This window comes from Wolffia australiana, chromosome 3, assembly GCF_029677425.1.
Source record: "Wolffia australiana isolate 7733 chromosome 3, ASM2967742v1".
In the NCBI taxonomy this organism is placed as follows: domain Eukaryota; kingdom Viridiplantae; phylum Streptophyta; class Magnoliopsida; order Alismatales; family Araceae; genus Wolffia; species Wolffia australiana.
The window spans coordinates 16728415-16756112 of NC_135837.1; the positions used below are offsets into that span (position 1 = coordinate 16728415).

At 41.7% G+C, this 27698-nt stretch overlaps 2 protein-coding genes across 2 annotated transcripts; both read left to right on the forward strand.

Annotated features, from left to right (window-relative positions):
* Positions 1–225: 225 nt before the first annotated feature.
* On the forward strand, positions 226–6239 carry GLDP1 (glycine decarboxylase P-protein 1). Its single transcript, XM_078572795.1, has 15 exons — positions 226–1587; positions 2511–2756; positions 2838–2915; positions 2999–3099; positions 3177–3372; positions 3496–3621; positions 3707–3892; positions 3989–4102; positions 4340–4492; positions 4602–4790; positions 4935–5012; positions 5095–5220; positions 5404–5502; positions 5726–5843; positions 5934–6239. Exons 1-15 carry the CDS (start codon positions 352–354, stop codon positions 6026–6028), a joined length of 3141 nt encoding a protein of 1046 aa, XP_078428921.1. The 5' UTR covers positions 226–351; the 3' UTR covers positions 6029–6239.
* A 14543-nt stretch (positions 6240–20782) lies between these two features.
* On the forward strand, positions 20783–21845 carry LOC144701099 (protein CYTOKININ-RESPONSIVE GATA TRANSCRIPTION FACTOR 1-like). Its single transcript, XM_078572796.1, has 3 exons — positions 20783–20959; positions 21036–21335; positions 21416–21845. Exons 1-3 carry the CDS (start codon positions 20879–20881, stop codon positions 21716–21718), a joined length of 684 nt encoding a protein of 227 aa, XP_078428922.1. The 5' UTR covers positions 20783–20878; the 3' UTR covers positions 21719–21845.
* The last annotated feature ends 5853 nt before the right edge of the window (positions 21846–27698 follow it).

The window sequence follows — 27698 nt, forward strand, 5'->3', positions numbered from 1 at the left end:
CTTTTGAAAAGCCACAGAGATTTCTCTGGTCGATATTGCGTCTGACGTACAATAGATATATTATCTACTACGGGAGCGGGAGAGGGCGATAGCCACCCACCGAATCGGACGGCTGAGATCGCTGGAGAGGGAAGGAAAGATCCTGGAGCGCAGAAACCTACGTCAGCTATCGCCTTCCACCTCGGCCATGGCCACTGGATCTTGTGCGGTTCCCAGGACGCGGGTATATTTCCCGAGGGAAAAGAGACGCTGAGATTTCTCGAGAGGGTCTTCCCTTTTAAGCTCTTCGCCCTCTCCTCCTCTCCCCAGCCTCCCCTCTCGACCCCAGACGAGCAAGAAAAACCCGTCGTCATGGAGCGCGCGAGGAGGCTCGCCACCCGCCGTCTGATCAACAGTCTGGCTCACCCAGCCAGGCAGACCCCTCGTCCTCACCAGCCCAACTTCTCCTCTCGCCATGTCTCCTCTCTCGCCCGCTCCATCTTCCCAAGCCACCCCTCCTCCGCTCCCCCGTCGCCCTCCTCGGACCTCCTCCCCCGCACCGCCGCGGCCGCCGCGGCTCAGCGGCGGTCCATCTCCGTGGACGCGCTCAAGCCCAGCGACACGTTCCAGCGACGCCACAACTCGGCCACCCCGGACGAGCAGGTCAAGATGGCCGAGTCCTGCGGGTTCGCTTCCACGGACCAGCTCATCGACGCGACCGTACCCACCTCGATCCGGCTCCCGGGCATGAAGTTCTCGGAGAAGTTCGACCAAGGGCTGACCGAAAGCCAGATGATCGAGCACATGCAGGAGCTGGCGGGCAAGAACAAGATCTTCAAGTCCTTCATCGGCATGGGCTACTACGGCACCCACGTCCCCGCCGTTATCCTCCGTAACATCATGGAGAACCCGGGCTGGTACACGCAGTACACGCCGTACCAGGCCGAGATCGCGCAGGGCCGGCTCGAGTCGCTGCTCAACTTCCAGACCCTCGTCACGGACCTCACCGGGCTGCCCATGTCGAACGCGTCGCTCCTCGACGAAGGCACCGCTGCCGCCGAAGCCATGGCGATGTGCAACAACATCCAGAAGGGGAAGAAGAAGACGTTCCTCATCGCCTCCAACTGCCACCCGCAGACGGTGGAGATCTGCCGGACCAGGGCCGAAGGGTTCGATCTGACGGTCGTGGCGGCCGATCCCAAGGAGTTTGATTACAGCTCTGGGGACGTTTGTGGGGTGCTGGTGCAGTATCCTGGGACGGAGGGGGAGCTGTTGGACTACTCTGAGTTCATCAAGAACGCCCATGCTCATGGGGTGAAGGTGGTGATGGCCACGGACCTGCTGGCCTTGACGGTGCTCAAGCCGCCGGGCGAGATCGGCGCCGACATCGTCGTCGGCTCGGCGCAGAGGTTTGGGGTGCCCATGGGCTATGGCGGTCCTCACGCCGCCTTCCTGGCCACTTCCCAGGAGTACAAGAGGATGATGCCTGGGAGAATTATCGGTGTCAGCGTCGACTCCACCGGGAAGCCGGCGCTGAGGATGGCCATGCAGACCAGGGAGCAGCACATCCGGCGCGACAAGGCCACCAGCAACATCTGCACTGCTCAGGTATAACCCGTGTTTAAGATGAAAAGTAGCGCCCTTGCTATCAGCTATAGCTTTTGCTGAATTGGGATTCTAGTCACCTTGCACTGTGCTAAAAGCAGTTGTTTTAAGCGCAGTGACGGGTGCTTGAATCTTAACATGGTTTCAGAATCCATGGTTTAGATCTTAGGCGCAGGCCGGTGTTGAGAGGGGGATTCTTGCATGAGAAAGCAGCGCCCTTGCTATCAGCTATAGCTTTTGCTGAATTGGGATTCTAGTCACCTTGCACTGTGCAGTGATTGGTGCTTGAATCTTTACATGGTATCAGAATCCATGGTCCAGATCCTAGGCACAACACGTTAAGCCTTTAAGGCAGGTGTTGAGGGAGGATTATTGAAAGAACAGCTCTTCAAGAAAGTAGCGCTCTTGCTATCAACTGTTCCTTTTGCTGAATTATGATTCTAAACTCCTTGCACTGTGTTAGAAACTATTATTTTAAGTTGATCGATAGGGGTTTGAATCTTTTCTTATTTAAAAACAAGAAGTCGTAAGCGCAACACGCGAAGCCTTTAAGGGCATGTGTTGAGGAAGGATTGTTGAATAAACAGCTTGCTGAGAAAGACTAAAAGGAAAAGTAGCGCCCTTGCTGTCAGCTATAGCTTTCACCAAGTTAAGATTCCAAATGCCTAGCATTGTGCCAAAAGATTAGTTTTTAGCACAGTGATAGGTGCTTGAATCTTATCAAGGTATCAGTGTTCACGTTGAGGTTCTGAATCCTAGGACAAAAAATTACATCTTGGTGGAGTGTTGAAGATGATACTCTGATGAGAAAAAATTTAGAGGAAAAGTAGTGCTCTTGCTATGAGCTATAGCTTTTTGCACAGGAGTAGGTGCTTAAATCTTAAAAAGTGTTTATTTGGTTTTGAGAGTTTTCATGCAAATTGCAGGCACTGCTCGCAAATATGGCTGCCATGTACGCTGTTTACCATGGGCCAGCCGGTCTGAAGGCTATCGCCGACCGGGTTCATGGTCTGGCAGCTACTTTTGCGGCAGGGCTCAAGAAGCTGGGCACAGTGACAGTGCAGGAGCAACCTTTCTTTGACACAGTCAAGATCAAGGTTGCTGATGCTCAGGCAGTCGCAGAAACCGCTAACAAGCATGGGATCAACCTGAGGATCATCGACTCACAAACGGTATGTCATTCTATTTAAGCCCTCTTTATTTTTTGGAGATTCCATAGAAGTTAATTTTTCAAGGATTGTGTCACATCTCAGATTACCGTTGCTTTCGATGAGACGACCACATTAGAAGACGTGGACACCCTTTTCAAAGTTTTTTCGGGGGGGAGATCCGTAAGTTTGTACAATCTTGGATAATTGGTTATCCATTAATCATGATTATATGCAGTGGATACTTACAAGTCATTGCTTTTTAGGTGGACTTCACTGCTGCTTCTCTTGCCCCAGAGGTTTCACCAGTGATTCCCAGCGAACTCGCCAGAAAGAGCCCCTTCTTGACTCACCCAATCTTCAACATGTAAATAGCTTTCACCTTATTATCTTTTGATTTCCCAGCCAAATCAAGATCTGACATCTTGATTTTTCTTGTTACAGGTACCACACTGAGCATGAATTACTCAGATACATTTCTCTGTTGCAGTCGAAGGATCTGTCATTGTGCCACAGCATGATTCCCCTGGGTTCATGCACGATGAAACTGAACTCAACAGTGGAGATGATGCCAGTGACGTGGCCAAGCTTTGCAAACCTTCACCCATTTGCCCCTACTGAGCAGGCTGCCGGCTACCAGGTCAATCCTTTTTCCTTGGATAAAATTCGAGCCACATCTAAATGCATGCAGTATAAGTAGAAAAACTCCTAATTCAAACTCAGAAAGGATACTTCTCTGACACTTCTTTTATTTGTCTTGCAGGAAATGTTCGAAAATCTTGGAGATCTCTTGTGTGAGATCACTGGATTTGACTCCTTCTCCCTGCAACCCAATGCGGGTGCTGCAGGAGAATACGCTGGGCTTATGGTCATCCGAGCTTACCACTTGGTATGATAGTTTCATTCAGCTAAAATTTATGTACTTCGTTCATTATTTAAATTAATTAATAGTTGTCGTCATTTTATTTTTGCAGTCAAGAGGAGATAGCCACAGAAACGTCTGTATCATTCCTGTCTCCGCTCATGGGACAAATCCCGCCAGTGCCGCCATGTGTGGGATGAAAATTGTTGCTGTTGGCACTGATTCTAAGGGAAATATTAACATTGAGGAGCTGAGGAAGGCTGCGGAGACCCACAAGGACAATTTATCTGCTCTCATGGTACGATTATTTAAAAATTTTGGGCCTTTAATCTTTTTAAAGTAGTGTGCATTTATCTGGGTTGTTTTACTTATTTGGATATTTGATATTTTTTAGGTGACATACCCTTCGACCCATGGAGTCTACGAAGAGGGAATTGATGAGATCTGTAGGATTATTCATGACAATGGGGGCCAAGTTTACATGGATGGTGCTAACATGAATGCTCAGGTTTAATTTCTGCTTCTTCTGTAAATCTTCTAGCAACTTGTGCTGTTTTCTCGGAAACTCGAAAGGCGAGAGTTTATGCTTGTGTCACTGAGATAATTATTTTTTTTAGAATCACCTAGTTTTAGATGCTCATGGTTTAATTATCTGTGATACTTGAGTTTAGCGGCATAGGGCAATTTTGTCTCTTATATTCCTTTTTTATAAATAAATTAATCTTCTGCGTGTATATTTGTTCAGGTGGGTTTAACAAGCCCCGGCTGGATTGGAGCTGATGTCTGCCATCTCAACCTGCACAAGACTTTCTGTATTCCCCACGGTGGAGGCGGTCCAGGAATGGGACCCATCGGTGTGAAGAAGCATCTGGCTCCATTCTTGCCTTCTCATCCTGTGGTATGTCATCTCACTTAATTGCATTTATTAAATTGCTTTACCCACTGATTACTTGGTTTTATTTATGGTTTTTCTCTTTATTTTTTAACTTTATTTTGTACCACGCCAGATCTCCACTGGGGGAATTCCAGCCCCGGAGAACGTCAAGCCTCTTGGCACCATTTCTGCTGCTCCATGGGGCTCTGCACTTATCTTGCCCATCTCTTACTGCTACATTGCCATGATGGGGTCCAAAGGCCTGACTGAGGCCTCCAAGGTTGCCATTTTGAACGCAAACTACATGGCTAAGCGCCTTGAGGTTTGACTCTACTTTCTTTAGCCTTTACAGGCGATGAAGATATAATTATCTCAATTTTATTTTTTCTCTCGTTATTCGGCTTCTGAAATCCATATGCTCCGATTTTTTGAGTAAACTACTATCTAAATTTTGTTTTCACTCCAGGACCACTACCCAATTCTCTTCCGCGGTGTCAACGGCACTGTTGCTCATGAGTTTATCGTTGACTTGAGAGGTTTCAAGGTACAGAATGTAGCAGAAATTTCTCTTCATAATTTTTTCACTCTTCTGAGTAAATTATAAACGGGAATCCTCTGTAATGTAGACCACTGCTGGTATCGAGCCAGAGGATATTGCAAAGCGCCTCATTGACTATGGTTTCCACGGTCCAACCATGTCTTGGCCTGTTCCGGGTACTCTCATGATTGAGCCTACAGAAAGTGAAAGCAAGGTACTTGGAAGACATCTCTCCTCTCTCCATATCTAATATATCTCTCTCACTCTCTATCTATTATATTCATAATTTGTACCTCTCTCTCTCTCTCTATACATATACATCGCTTTCTCTCTTTCTGTATATATATATATCTATTCCTCTCATACCATCAGTTCTCATGCGTTTCTCTCCTTTCAGGCTGAGCTTGACAGGTTCTGCGATGCACTCATCTCCATTAGACAGGAAATTGCCCAGATCGAGAGTGGAAAAGCTGACATCAACAACAACGTGCTCAAGGTAAATGACCAGCCTCTCTGCTGAAGTTTCAGATGAATTGACTTCGTAACATGACTCCAAATTATTTGCTCCGGCCTGGCCCGTGGCGGATAATTCGATTACCATCACCTGCCATTTTTAAAAAAAAAATACTTTTTTTACGTTGCAGACAACTTTCTTTTGAAACTGATACGATTAGAGGGGATTAAAAATTTTGAAATAAATATTGTCCTTTGTATTTCAGGGAGCGCCTCACCCGCCATCCATGCTCATGGCTGACACGTGGACGAAGCCATACTCGAGGGAATACGCAGCCTACCCAGCTCCATGGCTGAAAAACGCCAAGTTCTGGCCCACAACTGGTAATTATAACACGCTTAATCTCTGGAAATTTGAAAACTAATCGCTGTTCTTAATAACCTATGATTTTAATCTATGTGATGATGAAACAGGCCGCGTGGATAACGTCTACGGTGACCGCAACCTCATCTGCACCCTCCTTCCTGTCTCCCAGATGGCGGAGGAACAGGCTGTGGCCAATGCATAAGCCAGGAAGGACCCTTGGTCCACTTGTACTGTTTCTTCTACTCTTTCTGTGTTTCTGGGGAACTGGGGGCTAGTGGGTATCTCTCTCTCCTGTGCTGTCATGTACATAGCTCTGTGGGAGCATACGCTCTCTATCTCCATCCCCTTCATCAGAAGCTCCATCTCTGATATAATTTCCGTTATGCAAATCATTTAACGTTGATTTGTGGGTACATGTGTGGCGTCTGGGCTGAACCCAATACAGCAGATTTCCAAAGATGGCGACTTCAGAGGATATTTATAGAGCAAACGGGATCCACTCCGTCATCAGTCATCCTTTCTGACCTCGGAACGGAAAACGGATCAAAACCCATTTCAAAACGCTGCTCAAGTAGCCTTATTTTCGATCATTTCAGCTCTCATGGATGCTGGACGGTAGGCCCGTTCCATCCGTTTTAAACCTTCATCCGTGTGGTAACTTCATTTCTGGCGACAGCGTGATGACCCCTGCCAAATGTCAGCGCTTTTTTGGCGCCTGATAACTCAAGCAGGTGCCAGCCCCTGCCACGATCCGCTCCGTCTCATCGTTTTTTTTCTTTATTTTACTTCATCCCTCTCCCTAGTGAGAGTTTCTCTTTCTCACTCCAAACGTGTCTAAGATAGAGAAAGATAGAGAAAGAGGGAGAGAGGGAGGGATAACCCACGTAAGAAGGTTAAAGACTCGGGATAAAGTGGATAGCTCCGAGCAGAGGGAGAAAATCTGGATCGAACTTTTGTATATAGAGGTCCAAGGATAAGTAATATTTTGATACAAGCATCTACATCCTTGTGATCAACGTTAAACGGACGACGAAGGCAGTAGAGCCAGTCATGAACTGGGCAGACTGTCCTGGTCACCACCTTGCCATGGACCCTTGATTCTTCTCTGGTTTGTATGCCATGGGATCTACTGGCCGAATGGAATACTGTCCCTGGCATCGATGGTCCTGGTGGTCCTCTTCTTATGTCTTCTGAAAGATCCGTCTCTGTTGAAAATTTTCTCATTCTTGACAAGATTTTAGGTTTGACGGGGCAGTAGACTTGGCGGTTCGACCTTAAGAGAGTCTTTCACCTCTTGCCTACGAACCCACAACTTTGAAGTATTTGTGATTATTTATACCCTTTGTTTATGAGGGGCATCTGTTTATTCTATATTTTATCCACAAATACTACGGAGTCTAACTTTAAACTTAAGTCCTTCCCTTGATAGCGCAAGAATAAACAAATTAATGCTCTCTCATTTTCATCCTTTTATTCTATTGATGCTGAAGTATATCCATTTTTTGCTTGTAAAAACTACGACAATTTCTGCAGAAATTTTCTGATTTATTATGAGAGAACCGAAGCAGATACGATTCGATACCGACTTGAACTCTTGATGAAGTGAAGTGTAGAGGGATGGCGGTTTGAATTGATTTTTGTAAATAAAAAAAAAACTTCACTGCACCAGATGCGAATAATGTCTTTCGAGGCATTCAGTGAAGTACAAAATTATGTATCATGAAATAAATAAAACAAAAACATGCGGTAATGAAAATATGATTCGTTCTTGAGTTTAATAACGCGAGTATTGTGACGCATTGCCGTCGCTTGCAAATATAAAAAAAAAGTATTTCATTGAATCTATAACATAGTGAAGTATTGGCATCTAGTACGAATCAAAAGATTTTCATCATTGCGCTTATCTGTGGTGTGCTTCTAGAGGTTGCAATGATAATTTTCTCATGGAAGTTCAATCGCTCTCATCGAATTATTACCAGACATGGGTTACTGTGGATCATTAAATAAGTATTAAAATATGTTTTCACTGAGGCGCATGCTCGTTCTTGACATTTATGAAGCGGTGGGACCATTTATGTCGTTCTATTTCTTAGTTGCCAGAAGGCGCAGAACCCAACTATTTTAGTATAAACGAATGACACTAACAATTAACTTCTCTTGATGTTGATACTGATTGATACGGTTTTAATGTTCTAACCTCTCCTGTCATGAACGCTTTTTTGAGAAAACGCTTCTGAGTAAACTTAGTTTTATGATCGATAAGTAATGTATTTTAATCACTATAAAACTATAAATATGAGTCATAAATGTGTATGATATGGAAAGAATTCCTTTCAGCTTGTAAATGTGTTGTTCATGTGATCATGTCATCGTCAGAAATTTCCAGTACAAAAATTATTAGATCTCTGACACTGTTATGAAACCACCAGACGTAGGGCCCACTCATGTTAAATTCATATTTCTTCAGTCTGACCTCTCCTTCAGTGGCAGTGGCGGGACGAGGAACTTCGCAGGGGATTCTTCTTTCTCTTCGTCTCTCACTTTCTCTCTCTTTCCCCCACTACCTCTCTCCTTCCAATTCTCTCTCTCTCTTGCTCGGTCTCCCATTCTCTCTCTCCTTCCAACTCTCTCTCTTTCTCTTTCTCCCACTCTCTCTCTCCTTCCAACTCTCTCTCTTCCTCTTTCTCCCGCTCTCTCTCTCCTTCCAACTCTCTCTTTCTCTTTCTCCCACTCTCTCTCTCTTTCTTCCACTCTCTCATTTTCTCCCGCTCTCTCTGTCCTTCCAACTCTCTCTCTTTCTCTTTCTCCCACTCTCTCTCCTTCCAACTCTCTCTTTCTCACCCACTCTCTCTCTTCCACTCCATCTTTCTCTCCCTCTCTCTCCCCTTCCAACTCTCTCTTTCTCTCTCACTCTCCCTTTTCCACTCCATCTTTCTCTCCCACTCTCTCTCCTTCCAACTCTCTCGGTTTCTCTTTCTCCCACTCTCTCGCCTTCCAACTCTCTCTCTCTTTCTCCCACTCTCTCTCTCTCTCTCTTTCTCCCACTCTCTCTCCGTCCAACTCTCTCTCTCATTCTCCCACTCTCTCTCCTTCCAACTCTCTCTTTTTCTTCCTTCTACTCTCTCTTTCTCTCCCACTCTCACTGTCTCTCTCTCTTCCACTCTCTCTTTCTCTCCCACTCTTTTTCTCTCTCCTTCCAACTCTCTTTCCCACTCTCTCTCTTCCCAACGCACTATCTTTCTCTCTCTCCCACTCTCTCGCTCTCAACGCTCTATCTTTCTCTCTCTCTCCTTCCTACTCTCTCTTTCTCTCCCATTCTCTCTCTCCTTCCCACTCTCTCTTTCTCTCCTAATCTCTCTCCATTCAACAAGTTATAGCCGTTATATTTAGTTATTAAAGAGGAGTCGGAGACTCGCGACGATTAGAGTAGTAATAAAGGCATTATAACTATACTCGTTAGAGGGTAGAATATTAGGAATCATATAAGTTTAAACATAGAATAGGATCAAACATAGCAAGGATCATACTTAGATAGGAATACACGGCCAGGATTTAATCTCATATGACCATTATAACAAAAGGGTACACGGCACCGATCAACGGTGGTGATCGGTGCACCCAAGTGGTTATAACGTTGGAGATCTAAACAGAAATTCAAATATAGTATCTATTGTAAGTAGTTACAACGGATACATATACGTTATAAGAAATTACTATATTTAGGCTATCTATGGACAATATAAAACAACCAATGTCTTATGAAATTCTAGTGAAAGACAACGATCTTAAGTACTTCGGTGTACTCTTTCTCCCTCTCTCTTCTTCTTCCTCTCTCTTCTCTTTCTTCCTTCTTCCACTCTTCTTGAGGCGAGATCGAGAGTTTACAGTTATAACGGCTATAACTTGTTTTAGATGGTTACGATAATTAATTAATTGTAAATATTACAGTTTACTATCGGTAAATCATTATAAATATTCAACCAATTGTAAGTTCATATTTCACGGATAATACGATCTCGAATCTCTACACTCTTGTCTCTCTTCTTCTTCCTCTCTTCTTGTTCGCATTCTTGTTCTTGTTGCGTGGAAAGATCCACGATCTTTCATGGTATCAGAGCGTCAAGTTCTTCTGCGTCAAGAAACTCTGCTTCTCTTCGTCAAGGAATTCTCTACGTCGACGGCCCTCCACAGCGTGAAAGCTGCTTCAACGGAGCTCTGAGTCTTGAATCTTCAAGAAACCCAAGACTGTGTCTGCCTTTCGAACAGCTGTGTCTGCCGTCCAAGAAGCTCCAGGAAATTGGGAAAAAGGACTTTTCTGAGGGAAATTGATCTCCGCGGTCCCTCACTCGGCTGATCCGTGGAGAAAATGGATCTAATTCTTGATCCCTTCAGCTTCTCACTCGGCGGATCCGTGGAGAAGACGCACCTAATTCTTGATCTCCGCGGCCTCTCACTCGGCGAATCCATGGAGAAAAAGCACCAGAAGGATGATCGGGGAAAGCTTCGTCGCGGCAACAAATCCGACATCGCATGAGCTTGCTGAGATACCCACGAGACAAGTTCCAGTGATTGTTCCTACGGGAGCACTTGTGCTGACCAAGCTCAGCAATGAAAACTTCCGCACCTGGAAAAGCGCAATGATTCCAATTCTGAACGGGTATGATCTTATGCGTTTTATTGAAGGACTTCCTCCACCTGTCTCCATTGCAGATGATCAAGGAAATATAGTCGAGAACCCAGCATTCAAGAAGCGGTGGACTGATCAGCAAGTGCTTGGATTCATACATCAGACCATTTCGGAGTCAGTTGCGCCACACATCAACAGAGCTAGATTAGCAAGAGAGGCGTGGGAAAAGCTTGTGCCCATGTTTGCTGGCTGGGATCAAGAACGTGTGATGGATCTACAATGGAAATTTCACAATATGAGAAAAGGTACACGAAGTACAGAAGAATACGTTATATATTTTAGATCAATTGTTGAAGCTTTGAATGCAGCTGGAAGCCACCCTATGAGTCAGCCAAAATTGATACCTTTTTAAGAGGATTGGGCTCGGCTTGTTCCCAATTTGTCGTAAGCATAAATGCCAATATTGGGCATCTCAAATTTGATGAAATTATCACCAATTTGAAGGCACATGATGCATATCTCAGATTTGAAGAGGAGAATGAGTCATTTGCACCTGTGGCCAACAATGCGCAAAGTCAGGAGGGACAATACTCCAGTTCAAGAAATAATGAATTCAGTGGCAGCAGAGAGTTCAATCAGTATCGTGGAAGAGGTAGAGGTAGGAATCAAAGATTCCAACCTCGATGTCAAATTTGCTCCCAGTATGGACATAGAGCCAGAGAATGTCCTGAGTTCCAAAGAAACAACTCAAGTTGGAAACCATCTTCTTCGATGTTTAATAGAGAGGCCAATGTGACTCAAATCACTAACTACAGATCAGATGAAAATCAAGCGCGGTACCAGACAGTGGTGCCACTCATCATGTATCATGGAAATGACTCTCTACAAATAGTAATGGTGCAGGTTTGAAAATCATTTCAATTGGCTCTTCTAAAATCTCTACTGAAAATTGTACATTGAATTTATCAGATATCTTAAATGTGCCTGATATAACTAAAAATTTGTTATGTGTAAGAAAACTATGGATAATAATGTATACTTTGAATTTCACAAGTCTTGTTGTTTGGTTAAGGACAAAGCCACGCACAGAATTCTGCTCAGAGGAACAATTAAAGATGGCTTGTACTGTCTTAATCCTCAGGAATGGAATAAGACAGCTCTAGTTGGGGAGAGAGCATCAACCGAAGTTTGGCACTCCAGACTTGGACATCCCCAGCTACGTGTTCTACAGACAATTATAAAGCATTTTGGATTACCTTCTGATTTTTCAAATAACTCTTTTGTGTGTGATGGTTGTAATGTGTCTATATCACATAAACTTCCATTTTCTCCAACTCATCATACCTCTTCAAAACCACTAGAAGTAGTTCATTCAGACCTATGGGGACCAGCACCCCTTATCTCGCATTCAGGAGACTCGTATTATGTCGTATTCATTGATGATTTTAGCAAATATACCTGGTTGTATCCCCTCAAGCGCAAAAATGATCTTCTTCAAGAATTTGAAGAATTTCAAACACGAGTTGAAAAACACTTCAATACCAAAATTATGTATTTTCAGTCTGACTTGGGTGGAGTATACAAAAGTCTCCATCCAATCCCAAAAAAAAAGGAGATAGTACACAGAGTATCCTGTTCCCATACTCCAGAACAAAATGGCACTGCTGAAACAAAGCACAGACATCTAATAGAAACTGCGCTTTCTCTTCTTAAAACAGCTCATATGCCACAGAAGTTCTGGGATGACGATGTATCTACAGAAGCATTCCTGATTAATCATCTGATAACTCCTGTGTTAAGAAACAAATCCCCTTACGAAATTTTGTTTAAAACAATGCCAAAATTATTCTATTCTAAGAACTTTCGGATGTTTATGTTATCCTTATTTACGACCTTATGCTTCTAACAAGCTTGATTTCAGGTCAGAAAAATGTATTTTCATGGGGTATAGTTCTCTGCACACAGGCTACAGATGTTTCTCTCTGAATTCTGGAAATTTTTTTATTTCTCGGCATGTCATTTTTTATGAAACTAGTTTTCCTTTTTGCATCCATTACACTCAACAATCATCCTGGTATATTAGGATCTAGCCCAGGTATATCTGAGTCTAATCGAGAGCACTATCAAATTTTTTTTCATAATGTTTCTCATAATTCTGTTGAGGATGATAAAGTGATAGATAAATCACTCTCAAATACTACTAAGACTGATTTTCCGTATCTTTATACAGCAAATTTTCAACTCCTCTATCATCTTCCGCTCTCTTTCTTTCTCTCTCTTTTCCCTACTCTCTCTCCCACTCTCTCTCTATTCCACTCTCTCTTTCAATCCCACTCTTTCTCTTTCCTTTCCCACTCTCTCTCCATTTCTCTCTTTCAATCCCACTCTTTCTCTTTCCTTTCCCACTCTCTCTCCATTTCTCTCTTTCAATCCCACTCTCTCTCTTTTCCCACTCTCTCTTCCACTCTCTCTCTTTCTATCCCACTCTTTCTCTCTCATTTTCCAATGTCTCTCTTTCTCCCCCATTATTTCTCTCTTTTCCCACACTCCCTCTTTCTCCATCACTCTTGCTCTCTCTTTTCCTTACTCTCTCTCTTTCTCCCCCACTCTTTCTCTCTTTTTCTACTCTCTCTTTCTCCCTCTCCCACTCTCCCTCTTTTTTCCCTCTCCCACTCTCTTTCTCTCTTTCTCCCTCTCCCACTCTCTCTTTCTCCTACTCTCTCTCTCTTTCCCACTCTCTCTCCTTCACATTCTCTCTCCTTCCCTCTCTTCGTCCCTCTCTTCCTTTCCCTCTCTCTCTCTCCTTCCCGCTCTCCCTCCCTCTCCTTCTCCGTGTCTCGCTCCCTCCCTCTCTTCCTTTCCCTCTCTCTCTTTCTCCTTCCCGCTCTCCCTCCCTCTCCTTCTCCGTGTCTCTCTCCCTCCCTCTCTTCCTTTCCCTCTCTCTCTCTCCTTCCCGCTCTCCCTCCCTCTCCTTCTACGTGTCTCGCTCCCTCCCTCTCTTATCCCTCTCCCTCACTTCCATTCTCTCCCTCTCCCTTTCTCTCTCCCTCTCTTTCTCTCTCCTTTCCTCATTCTTTTTCTCTCTTTCCCCAATCTCTCTCTCTCTTTCTCCCTCACCCACTCTCTCTCTTTCCCACTCTCTCCTTCCCATTCTCTCTCTCCCGCTCTTTCTCTCTCCTTCTCCCTCTCCCTTTCCCCCCCCCTCTCTCCTTCCCTCTCTCCCTCCCTCTCCTTCTCCCTGTCTCTCTCCCTCTCTTTCTTATCCCTCTCCCTCTCTCCATCTCTCTCCCTCTCCCTTTCTCTCTCTCTCCGTCTCTCTTCTCTCTCCATCTCTCTCTGTCCACTTTCTCGCTCCTATCTCTCTCCCTCTCTCGGTCTCTCTCTTTATCTCTGTCGCTCGCGCTCTCTCTCCTTCTCTATATTTCTCTCTCCACCTTTCTCTCCCTCTCTCTCCATCTCTCTTTCTGTCTCTCTTTATCTCTGTTTTTCTCTTTCTCCACCTCTCTCTCCCCCTCGCTCCCTCCCTTTCTCTCTCCTTCTCTCTCTCGTTTCTCTCTCCCTTTCTCTTTCGCGCTCCCTCACCTTCTCTTTTTCTCTCTCTCTCACGCTCTCCCTCACCCTCTCTCTTTCTCTCTCTCTCTCTCTCACTCTCCCTCCACCTTTCCCTGTCCCTCTCTCTCTCCACCTCTCTCCCTCTCTCTCTCGCTCTCTCTCCACCTCTCTCTCCCTCTCGCGCTCCCTCTCTCTTTCTCTCTCTCCTTCCCTCTCTCTCCACCTTTCCCTCTCCCCCTCTCTTTCGCTCTCTCACCCTCCCTCTCTCTCTGTCTCTCTATCTCTCTCTTTCCCTCCCTCTCTCTCTCTCTGTCTCTCTGTCTCGCTCTCTTTTTCTCTCACACACACACACTCATCATATTAGGTTTTTTTATACCCTTTGTTGGAAAAGTGGTGTCTCTCGTTCTTTGTGGATCCTCTATCCTCCTCACATTAGATACTCTTCTTGAATGATGGATGTGCCTTGGAAGCTGAGTACTCACTCTTGGTAGTATCGCTCTTCAAGAGAGGAAGACCTTCTTTGGTACTGAGGGCCCAATCTATACAAGTCGATGGTCTTGATACTTATCTCAGACGGATTCATCAGTATCATCTCATCTTGAATACAGTTAATTTATTAAGGTATACTTCAGGTAGAGGACAACTTCTGAAAGTAAAAAAGAAGGCCATGAAGAAGTTGACGGCCCATAATTCTCTTATCCTTTGATACATGTTGGGGTCTTTGATTCGTAATATGCCATATAACCTAAATTACTTTACTAATTATTTTGATTTTTATTAACCAATTCGCCATATATACTCTCACAAGAGTAACGGATCCCAATGTCCACAGAGTTCAAGGTGATATTTGCACACTTTTCTCGGGATAAAAAGTCAGTGATTTACTATCTGCTTGAAAATTTCCGTCTATGTAATGAATTTGAATGTTACTTTCAATTCTTTCTTGGACTCAATTCTTTGATTCAAGAAATAGATAGAGCGTATTTTTATTCTTGATTTCTTGGATGGTTTGAATCTACTTGATGAAGTATTTTTGGTCAGATTTCTCAATTTTGTCATGTGACTTTCTCTTGATGAGGCCATATATATAAATACTAATTGTGATGATCGTTTGTCATTTGTATCTACCTCATGCCGAAAGACCTTCACTGAATCAGCTCTTCCAACACTATATGTTTTTTCTTTGGTTTTCTTTGGCGCCACCATAAGATGCATCTGCCCCATGGCTCGTCATGGTAATTTGGAACTACTGTTAGAAGCCTTGCCTCAAGCTATGAGGCCATTGTGATCATTTTCCCTCTTCGTACAAGACTAAAGATTCACCAATATAATTGAACTTCTGCAATGGTTTTAAGTCAATCATAAAGGCCAAAATGCAACAGCATTAGGTACAAGTGGGACTATCCTTGGTTGCATTCCACACCATCACTAACATCGTCCAGTTGTGTAGGCACATTTTTTCTCATATTTTTCCTTCTTCATATCCGTGGAAAAACTCTCCATGTGCATCACGTCACATTAGAACCTTAAGAAAATTCACCCTTTGCACGACATGTGTTGGTTGTAGTAAAGCGCATACCGGTGAATTTTATTTGGAAATTTTGGAAAACTTAATAAAATGCATTGGTAAACAAATTCAAAAACATTGTCAGATAGTTACTTTCTATGGACACTCTATATTTTGATCTCCATTATCTTGAAATTTTCATAAAAAAACGGATGAATGATAGAGGAACTCAAATTGGGTCAATTACTTAAAAAGTGGCATCAATACATAAAAAATCCATTATTTTTGGGTATAGTTGAGATTGTAGCATAACCAATATGCGGTTATGATGAACTGCTATGACATCATTGTATACTTGGATGCACACCTATTGAATTACCATTATTATTACTTGTTTGGAGGGTATAATAAATTCAAATTGGTATTTAGTACTTGCTATATATGAGAGCTTCATGTCCAGAGTCCTCAGAAGTCCCAGTTATATCTCCACTTGAAAATTGGTCATCTGATGTTTGGTCACCATGTGGTCATGTTGTTCCATTTTTAATTGTTTTCGAATTTTCACTTTAATATATTTTTTTGAGACACAACCATGATACCTATGTGATTTTCATGCGATCATTATATGACATCAACATAACAGAAAGCTATAATCAAGTTTATGTGCTCTAATATTGGCACAAGTATATGTCACAATAATTTCATGACTATTATCCATAAAAATTTATGTTGTATTAATTGATTTCAAACTGTACTTGGAAAATAGTATAATTGAGTTTTTAATGTGATATTGTATGAAATAAACCCTACGACTTTGTTAAATTTCTTATGGTTGAAGCAGGTATAAGTATGCACGAAAATGTCTTATTAGTAATTGCCTTTATAATGAGTTTCCAAATAATAATTAGCATACCACATAATTCTCTCTACTAAATTTGGAGAAAATTTTGGATACAAAAATTATATTTTAGATCTTGTGTCCTAGGATTTCCTTCATATCATAATAATTCACTAGATAGCTACTACCTAATATGTTCAGATTTCAAAAAATGATTTAGAGGATTGTACATTTATATTGATATCATTTTCTAAATCATGGATATTGTCAAACAATGGAGTTGACTATGGGGTGACATCTTCACCTGTTGTAAATGAGTTTTATACCAATTATCATTTCGTGTGATGAGAAGAACTGTTGTGTTCTACTTAACCTTCATTTTTAAAATGTGTTCTATTATAGTGATCTTCAAGAAAAATTTATAAACAAATTCGTTTATGATTTTCTACATCGCAAATAAGACACAAGGTACACCACTTAATGAATATTAATATATATTTGAGTTCAGATTGATTTTTTAACCTGGCCATTATAGAAATGCAGACCAAATTTTATGTGGACGGTATTTGTATGATGTAAGTCAATGATATTATTATCACATGAGATGATGGAGCACAAATCATCCAATCCAAAGCCCACCATTCAAAACTTTTGGGGTGAAAACCACGGTGACCTGGTGTATTTAATTGGATTCAAATCTGCCGATTTCATCAATATATTTTCGTTATCGATAGGAAGTATTTACTCATCCTCTCAGTCAATCTAATATGTTGGGATGAAAAAAAATGGACATACGAGTAGAAATAATTCATCAGCTATGACTTATAAAGGGATATATCAAAATTTATGACATCAATAAATTTAGAATAGGCTGATATTTTTGTCACGCATCTATCACTCAACAGTGAACTTTGTAACTCAATCCACATATCCTCCCAAAATCATACCATTTGGATGCTATCATTTTTTTTACTTTGTATCTAAAAGTTTCAATGTTAACTGTGATACGTAATCACAAGTCACAATAACTTAAAGCGGAATTTTATCCGCACGATAACTGGGATGAAAGAAGAGACAATTGACACATCATCGTGGGATTGTGTATGTGTTGGTGAAAACCTTCTCTCACGGAGAAGTAAAAAGGTGTTTCTGATCTGTCCGCTAACAGAGAAGAATTGTGATCAAATTCTATTGGAGTTGTGAATTTTTAATTTTTAAAATCCTCCATTTCCGAGTTAAATGTTCCCAATTAACATCCGGCCACGTTCTATTGAGACAATAGAACAATTATCAGCATATTTAATGACCCCTTCCCATTTTCACAGAGTAACATATCTAAATGAGCATCCTTTTCTAAAAGTGACACTTCATTGAGAATAATAAATTTGGTATGTGTGGTTTGCACAATTCAACTGGCAGGTATCCTCACAAAAGGTTTGAAACAAATACCCTTTCACTTTATAATTTTTGTCTGGGTTCAGTGTTTATATCAAATGTCAACTGACTGCAATCGATAGATGTAAACACGTGAGATTTTCGTTCGATCGTTTCACCAAATGCCTCGGCAGGCGTTTCATGTTATGTCATTGATAAAAATTTCGAGAAATTACTCAAAGTGTTTGATAGCATTTGAGGTATTTCTACCAAACGACCCGCCATAAAATTTATAACAGAAACAAGTTACACCGAAAGTTCATACTGCCATTTTTTCAAAATACATATTTGAAGTGGTTTGCAATCTCTTAAAAACGTCTAAGAAATGAATTATATTATCTAAATTTGGAGCAATTGGCTTATCCTGAAGAACTCTCGCTAACGAAAAAATTCTCTCTCTCTCTTATTATCTATCTCTCTCTCCTCTCTCTCTCCTCTCTCTCTCCTCTCTCTCCTCTCTCTCTCCTCTCTCCTCTATCTCTCCTCTCTCCTCTCTCTCTTCTCTCTCTCCTCTCTCCTCTATCTCTCCTCTCTCCTCTCTCTCTTCTCTCTCTCCTCTCTCTCTCTCTCTCCCCCCTCTCTCCTCTCTCACACACACACAAAAACACGCATCCACACTCTCCCTCTCTCCCCCTCTCTCTCCCCCTGTCTCCCTCTCTCTCCCTCTCTCTCCCTCTCTCCCTCTCTCCTCTCTCTCTCTTCTCTCTCTCCTCTATCTCACACACACACACAAGCACGCACACACACACACTCCCTCTGTCTTCCTCTCTCTCTTCTCTCTCTCCTCTCTCTCTCTCTCTCCTCTCTCTCCTCTCTCACACACACACAAAAACACGCATACACACACTCCCTCTTTCTTCCTCTCTCTCCCTCTGTCTCCCTCTCTATCCCTCTCTCTCCCTCTCTCTCCCTCTGTCTCCCTCTCTTTCCCTCTGTCTCCCTCTCTCTCTCCCTCTCTCTCTCTCTCTTTTCCTCTGTCTCTCTCTCTCTCTCCCCCCCTCTCTCTCCCTCTCTCTCCCTCTCTCTCCCTCTCTCTCCCTCTCTCTCCCTCTCTCTCCCTCTCTCTCCCTCTCTCTCCCTCTGTCTCCCTCTCTCTCCCTCTGTCTCCCTCTCTATCCCTCTGTCTCCCTCTCTCTCCCTCTCTCTCCCTCTCTCGCTACATATATATCTTCTTCTCTCTCCCCTCTCTTCCCGTCTCTCCCTCTCTACATATATACTCTCTCTCTATTTATTTATATATATATCCCTCTCTCCCGCCCTCTCTGTTCCTCTCTCTCGCTCTCTCTCTCGCTCTCTCTCTCTCTCTCTCTCTCTCTCTCTCTCTCTCTCTCTCTCTCTCTCTCTCTCTCTCTCTCTCTCTCTCTCTCTCTCTCTCTCTCTCTCTCTCTCTCTCTCTCTCTCTCTCTCTCTCTCTCTCTCTTTCGCTCTCACTCTCCCTCTCATTTTCTCTCGCTCTCTCTCTCTCTCTCTCTCTCTCTCTCTCTCTCTCTCTCTCTCTCTCTCTCTCTCTCTCTCTCTCTCTCTCTCGCTCTCTTTTATTAGGGAATTTTCTAGGACTCAGACGTAATATGAACACGCAAGATAGAGGGATGGCAAACCGATTCATCCATCTACCCATCGGTTATGCTGTCGGAATTATATGACTAATGGAAAAAATGAAGAAACCCAACGAGTAACATTCAATCGGACTCTTATTTGAAAATTACAGATCAATAACGGGTGGATAATTGGGGGATGGGCACAATAGTAGACAGCCGGCTATCGATGGATAGGTTCTGAGAGTATCAAGAAGAATGTTTTCCATTAAAAGATGCGCAAAAGGAAGCGGCAGAAGGTGATGGGTTGTCTGGGGCTTGCAGACAGAGTGTCAAGAGCAGACAGAAAAGGACGTTTCTTGGCATCTCTGCGCAAATTGGTATCTCTCGTTCTCTCACTTGCGCCTCTCTTCCATTTGTTAGGCGGTGGGGAGGTACACCCACAGGAGTGACTGCCAGGCCATGAACGTAGCCATTCTCACTATCGTTGGATGTATTGAGATTATCCGATCAACTCGCAATATCCGATGGCTACTATGACGTGGGCGATGTGACCAGAACTTGCTGAATGACAGTCAAAATTTCTGATCCGGTCTCTCGGAGATTCAAACTGGGGTATCCCACAAAACATTAGATAGTTCCTCAGAGATTCAACAGGAATTATGTTTGAATGCTTTAATATCCTGGACTTTCTGGGAGACCAATTAGAACGTATCTAATTTTCTCTTTGTTCAATTTGCAGTATCCATGGATCTCCTCCTCCATATTTGATTACTGTTTTCAGGCATCCATGCATTGGAACCCGACCTTTTATACGTACAAAATTCACCTAATTAATGAACAAGCCTTTATTAGAAAAAAAAATTCATCTCTTAACTCTAGATTAAAGTTTTCATCATTAGATGATGTAACAAGGAAACGAAGTAGGAAAACGAATGCTCGTCTCCCTCTCTTTGCGGATGAGAGAGAACCCACAAGATGAAGGAGAACGAATGAAGAATCGAAGAACGTTTTCAACCCGCACTTTATCCTTTACTGATACGATAAGCTTGAAGCTAGTCCGTCTTCCCCTGTCCCTTCGCCTGTCTGGGCATTAAATGCCATTTGTCAACACTGAGGCACATAGAGATTTAGCGAAGTGTTAGAGAGAGAGAGAGAAGGAGAGATGAAGTGAGAGATATGTCTGCATGCCGACACAGATCTTCTATTCTTAGGGTTTATCAGTAAAATATGGCTATAGATGGGGCCTCAGAAATCTGTTCTTGGCGGTATTTCTCGTCTCTCTCTCTCTCTTCTCGCAACCCGCCGCAGACTGACTGTCTCTCTGCGCGGTACTCAGCGCTGCGCCATCGGGATCTCACGTGAACCAACCTTTGGCTTCACTTAGGGACGCCCTAAAAAGATAAACCTTATAATTTCCATTAGTATTTCCCCTCTTTACCGTCTACCGTGTGTCAAGTTCCTCACCTCGCCCCACTTCTATTTAATTGGACGTGTGTTTTGATCTCTCTCTCTCTTTCTCTCTTTTTTTCTCTCTCCTTCTCTCTCTCGATCTCTCCATGAATCCGATCTACGGAGGTTCTCCAACACCCTGCACGAGTCTCAGCGAAGACCAACTTGATGATCATCTGCGAGAAAAGGTACCTAATAATTCCTCTTCAGAAACAAGGAATCTAATTGAATCTATTGATCAAGGTTTATTTCTTCTCTTCTTAGGCGTATGAACAATCCCCTTCTTCGAGTAGCTTCCCTGCTTCATCGTCCACGCCTGCCAAGGACGACGAGACGGATGATGTCTCCGACAGCAGCGGCGCTGTCTTCCGCTGGATGCCATCCAAGATGAGGATCATGAGGAAGATGATGAACTCCGCCGCGATCGACGATTCACGGAGATGGATCAGAGACGTCAAAGATGACCACGCTAACCGAGAGGTGACACCTGGAACTATCAGGGTTTGCTCTGATTGTAACACTACAAAAACACCACTTTGGAGGAGTGGCCCTCGAGGTCCCAAGGTTAACTTCAAACTCCATCTGCATATCGTATTTTTATCGTCAATTATCAAGAAATAAGACTTAGATTTTTCTTGATGCAGTCTCTTTGCAACGCTTGTGGGATAAGGCAGAGGAAAGCGAGGAGAGCCATGGCAGCGGCAGGTTTTATCCCTGCCACGGAACAGACTAGGGGAAGGAAGGAGAAGATTGCTAAGAGCGATTGTAACGTCCCCTTCAAGAAGAGGTGCAAGTTCACAGCGGTTCAGCCGAGGAAGAATCTCAGCTTTGAAGAGGTCGCCATGAGCTTAGGCAATAGTTCAGCGTTCCACGGCGTGTTTCCTCAAGACGAGAAGGACGCTGCCGTGCTGCTCATGAGCCTGTCCTGTGGTCTGATCCTTAGTTAATATTATGGATCTCTTGTTTGATTTATTTTTCCTTCTCTTCAAATGTCGGGTGAGGACGAGTTCAATAACCATCTGATCTTATGTTGTAGCCATGACTATCGAGATTATAAAAAAATATCCCCGTCAAGATCTGACTTCTCTTCTTTTTGGAAAGGGCAGGAAAAAAAAGATGGAAGTTCTTACACTGTTCATGTGTGAAGTGACCGGTCGGATTATTTCTGTCTGAATTTTTTCAAGGCCTGGATGGTCAAAAACCGCGTCACGTTTCCAGAGGAGGAGACTGCCTGCCCATCTTAATGAAGTCAGCATGCTCTAATAGTCTAATGCAACACTATCAATGCAGGAGCAGCAATCCCTGCTCTGTACCCTAGAAGAAAAGCCAGGCTGCTGATGACAAGTGGCGTACAGATCCCTAGTGCATCTCCAATTGACTAGTTCATGATTTCGGATGAAGGATTTTTAGTCAGAGAGAGATATTTAGTAATCGGCTGCGTTTTATGAATAACGAACTGGATATATGATTGAAACTTAATGAAAAACTTTATTTGAAAAATGAAATTATTTGCCCTACAATCGCCGTTATAGGGAGCATACGCGTCGATAAATTTCGATGGTTTTATGAAGATCTAGATCGACATATATATCTGGCATAGAAGATCTCCAAGCTTATCCCTACGATGAAATTTTGATTTCATAGCTTTCGCGCAGATGAATGATTTGGCAGAGTCATCGAGGAGCAAACGCCAGACAAGTAGAGATCCTTAGAAACGGGGAGATCACGGGCAGGAAGAGATCAAACGCTGACATCATAATAGTAGATCTCTCTTGGTCACGGGGGCAGAAGACGAATTCTTGGATGAGAAGGGGATGCAGTGAACTCAATTTAGAGGGATCTCTCTTCCAAGTTATTATTGCACTTTAGTCTGCCGCTAAGTCCTCCGTTCGATCCTTTAAGGGTTCTTTCTTTCCATGCGTTTTCGGCCGCCGCAGCATGGAGTTCCGCCCTTTTACAGTGATTCTGTAATGACAAAGAAAATATCCAAGAATTTCTCTCCTCTCCCTCTCTCTCTTGCTCTCTCTTGCTCTCTCTCGCTCCCTCTCGTCCCCTTTTTCTCTCTCGCTCCCTCTCGTCCCCTTTCTCTCTCTCTCCCTCGCACCCCTCTCTCTCTCTCTCTCTCTCTCTCTCTCTCTCTCTCTCTCTCGCTCGCTCTCTCTCTCCCTCTCTCTCTTTCTTTTGCTCGCTCTCTTTCTCTCCCTCTTTCTTTTTCTCTCCCTCTCTCCCTCCCTTTCTCCCTCACTCTTTCTTTCTCTCTCTCCCTCGCTCTCTCTCTTTCTCGCTCTTTTTCTTTTTCTCTCTCTTTCTTTCGCTCGCTCGCTCTCGCTTTCTCTCTTTCTTTCTCTCTCCCCCTCTCTCTCTCTCTTTCTTTCTCTCTCCCCCCCTCCCTCGCTCTCTCTCTCTTTCTCTCTCCCCCTTTCTACCACTCTCTCTTCCTCGCTCTCTCTCTCTCTCTCTCTTTCTCTCTCCCCCTCTCTACCACTCTCTCCATCGCTATCTCTCTCTTTCTCTCTCCCCCTCTCTACCTCTCTCTCCCTCGCTCGATCTCTCTCTCTGTTCCCTCCTTTTTTCTGCGTGCCCTCTCATTGCCACGCAAAGAGCCTGCCCTATTTTTTCATCTTTTCCACTCTCTCGTTCTCAATCCCTCCGCTCTCTCTCTCCAGTCTCTATCTCTTGTCTCCTCCTCACTCTCTCTCCTGTCTTCCTCCGCAGTCCGCACGCACGTTGCTGAAACGAAGTCATGGGGGCATATCGATGCCTGCCCTTAACCAAAACCATAACGAATGGTCATCAAGAACGATATGTTCGGCCTCGGTGCCAAGTGCCATCGAATGGGCAGCGAGAAGGCACAGATGATGATGCTCATGATGATAAGGATAATGATAATCATGATATTTTTAATTTTTTTGGTTTCATTTCTCCGGTTTTTCTTCCATTTGGCTGCCACAAGAATCCAATCGCAGAACTGTCCACATCCCTCCCGGCCGACGACGCCGAAGACGCCATGATGAGCCGCCAGCTCCACCAAATCCAGGTTTTCTCATCCATGGCGCCGTCAGCGCCACGTACGTCGTCCAATATTATTAACGCGGCAAGAATTTTACGGAGCATCTTCTCTACGACCTCTTTTGAACGCTCCAAACAAGACCGCGGCGTTACAAACTGACACGGTCAGCTTGTTAGTTTGTGGAGCCTCACTGAAGAATCCTAGCTGATTAAAAGATCCAACTGTCTGATAGTTATTTCAGTGGTTTTACGTGCCTTTTCGCATGGGAAGACTGCCGTTCGCTTTATATATAGCCTGCGTAATCACCTGTGAAAGGGTGTGTGGCAGTTTGTTCCTAGTTCTCGCGTCTATTCGAAAGAACTGGTCTACTTGTACTTTTTGATTCTTTAGGCATCGGCCCTTGCAGCCCCTTGAGCTCTCTCTGCACATTTAACATGGTTCCGTATCACGTTGCCTCCCCCCTCCTCGTTGGAGGCCTAAAAAGATGTTCCCACTATGTAAGTGTCATACCGTTGAATAAGACAGATGTTCCCAATTCTGAGGAGACAACAGTATAAATTAGAAAATTGTTGTACTAAGCCAAACTAGAGTGCAGATGGCGACAAAGTACGTTCTAATTAAGTATATAGAAAAGCCAGTGAAAGGTATAGTCTGTCATACTATTCTGTGAGATTAGTTTGCGTAAACTCCGTACAGTACGCTAAAATGAAAAAAAGATGTTTAGACTCATATCTTACGTACAGCTACAAGACATGAAAAGTTATTGTGTATCGTGTGCTTAATTTGGATTCACCGCATTTTAAATGTATGTTATTGCTATATCAGTCAATAGTTCCACACAACTTTTTGGGTTTAACGGGGTTAACATAGATATATATTTCTTTCTAAGAAAATAACTTCATATCATCGCAACTCACATTTGAAATGAATTTCTGGATTACGACTTTGAACATGATTTGAATCAGAAATTTATAAGATAAAATCTCTTAAGATGATGATTATTTGACTAATAAGGAGTGAGTTGTTATTTATAAAATAAGTTAACATATTATCTTTTAGATTAGTTTCACACCCTTAATGTTGTCTTAAAAAGCTTGGTTCTAATGTGAGAAAGGAACATTATATCATATCAGTCACTAAATTCAATGAAAAACAAACAAGAGTATTATTTGACCAGGAAACACTGGCCTCGATCACATTGATACATTTAAACCACGTGTTTTATGAACAGGGGTCACACAGATGCCAGTGTGAAGAAATCCAGATCCAAAATCCACTCCATTATCTGACTGTATTGAGCATAAAAACAAAATACTTAAACAACTTTTAAAAGATTACGGGAGCTTCAAACTAGGATGCAAAATAAGATTAAATGTAAATATCACAACATAAAAACATTTCCGTGTCGCTGAAATTTGTTTATTGATAACCTTAAATAATGTATTTAAACTCAATTATATGCATGTATTATGCTTTATCTCATGAAGATAAAGAATAAGATTCTTATTCTCATGAGTAAGCTAATTAGGCAGATTGAATATATGCAATAAGATACAAGTAAAAATATAATCTATAGGTCTTAAAAAATAACATTGATAACTTAGATTTAATATGGTTAAATACATGGCCTTATTTCTCCAGCAACCAAGCTGCTTTAATGAAGATCAATAATTATATAGTTGTTTTCCTATATTTATCTGAGTATGGAAATAGGATATGAGTTTTCACAGTTGTTTTCATAAATATTTAGACCGGTCTCTTACCGTATATGTGGTGCTTCATCCCTTCCAGAAATTATTACCCAATAAATGGTAAGACTACAAAAAAACATCACGACATAAAAAAACTTAGGCCCCAACAAGATTGGTGATTGAGATAACAAAATATTCAATCATTAGACTGAGAAAATAGGATAGGTGATTGATCCATGTAAAAAAATCAACATAGTACACAAACATGTGTTCTCATGTTCCTATATGGATATCTTCGAATAGTTTACTTTAACTTGATTTAAATATTTTATCTTTAGCCATTTTAAACTCTTGAAAATGTTAATTTTCTCGTATTAGTTTCATGTCACAAAATTAGTTCTCACTAGTTTCTCGTAGAATCATTAATTTCCTATATTTATCTGAAAATATTATTTTCCTTCTTTATTGTGTTTTGCAGTCCATCTCTTTAAATCATGTTTATTCTTTTTTCATGTCACAATGGCATTGATGACCAATCATTGATGTTACACTATTCTTCAACTGAAAGGAAACAAGATATCAGCTAGAAACTTGGAAATCATCATAAAAATTTTGAATTTAATTCATTATAATTAAATAAGATCTTATACAAATTTCTAAATAAATCTCCAAATTTCTGTGTTCAATAAATATCCAAAATAATAACAATTTGAAGGGGGTGTCATTTCCTCATTGGATGTTTCAATTCTGATTAAATAACAAAAATTTTCATTATTTTAATTAGTAAGATATCAATAAGAATGTATGAATTGAGAATAATAATATGAATTTAGTTGAATAAATTTATATTTATTAAAAATTTAAGTGATGAAAAAAATCTCTTTTATAAATTAATAATATTTTCATACTAAAGTTATCTTAAGATCTCAAATATTGGGAAAATCTTTTAAAACTTTATGATGGGATAAAATTCTTACCCTTAGCCTGCAAATTATTGTTGCCAATAACTGCCTAATTTTGATGTATATAAAGTTATCATGAATAAAGAGATAGTAAATGATTTGAGTTCCAATTTATTGCAGCACAACGTTCATATGGATTTTATGTATTATTTTTTAATATTTTATAACTCAAAATATCAATGTAGATGAATCCTTCAGCAATAGATTTTCCACATGTTTATCGTGCATCACATTTATAATTTAGATGATTTTCAAGATACTGAAGTAAACCCAAAATCTATGCATTTAACTAAATTAGATATCGAAATATCATAAAATAAATTAGGTATTTTATATTTAATTATGAGACCATTGCTGAGTTTATGACAAAAAATATGTCACAGAAAATATCTATGGATCTATTTGATTTTACTTCAGTTCAACTCAACTCTCATACATGGTCAAAAATTTGACATCTAAGCTGACATCCAAGAAGCTAATGTCACAAACAATATTTGAACATTAGCGCTAGTATAAAAAAATTCAAAGTTCGTAAGTATTTATCTTGTTGATTTTTTTAATATGTTTTTTCATTAAACATCCAGCCAAAGGGTTTGATCTACATTTTTTGAAAGCTTGGATGAAGTCCATCATCCTCATAAAGGAATATGATATTTTAGCACTGGTAAGATAGTTTAATTAGGCCTGTGAATTTATATTTCTTGTTTACAGACATGATTTATATCATTTAATAAGTACATAGGTCAATTGAAAGTTACTTCAAATTTGATATGGAGTACACATGTATGCAAATTAGATAATTATATATAAATTCCTTGATTTTTTTCCCAAGGTTAGATAGAGAGTAATAAAGTCATTTAATTCCATATATTTCAATAAAAAATTTTCATGGATATACCAAAATTCATCTGAAATTTTTGGAGCCAAACTCTTGGTGAAATGGCTACCATATTGATAATTATAAATGTCCAAAAGACTTGCGTATGAGAACAGTAAGTTGTAACCCGCCATTTACTGACACGTCCTTCATTTTTGAAGTACAATAGGTATATTTTTCCAAATTTCTTATTGTTTATTTTCTCTCTGTCTTGATGAAATTTGCACTACAAAGAGCAAGCAAGATATATCACCTTCTGAAGATATCTTCAGGCTACTTTTGAGATTTTTTCAGTTTTTAACCTCACTCCAAATTGATATGATGGAGGATCATAATTTTTCGGGTACAGGTTTCCATGGTTTGGCCTAGAATTCATACCGACAGCTA

Excerpts from the sequence above, each read along its gene's own strand:
- GLDP1 (XM_078572795.1), top strand. The coding sequence starts at position 352 with ATGGAGCGCGCGAGGAGGCTCGCCACCCGCCGTCTGATCAACAGTCTG. Across the intron at positions 4,791-4,934 it reads ACATGGCTAAGCGCCTTGAG|GACCACTACCCAATTCTCTT; the intron begins GTTTGACTCTAC and ends TTTTCACTCCAG. Across the intron at positions 5,013-5,094 it reads TTGACTTGAGAGGTTTCAAG|ACCACTGCTGGTATCGAGCC; the intron begins GTACAGAATGTA and ends TCTGTAATGTAG.
- LOC144701099 (XM_078572796.1), top strand. The coding sequence starts at position 20,879 with ATGAATCCGATCTACGGAGGTTCTCCAACACCCTGCACGAGTCTCAGC. Across the intron at positions 20,960-21,035 it reads ATGATCATCTGCGAGAAAAG|GCGTATGAACAATCCCCTTC; the intron begins GTACCTAATAAT and ends TTCTCTTCTTAG. Across the intron at positions 21,336-21,415 it reads GTGGCCCTCGAGGTCCCAAG|TCTCTTTGCAACGCTTGTGG; the intron begins GTTAACTTCAAA and ends TTCTTGATGCAG.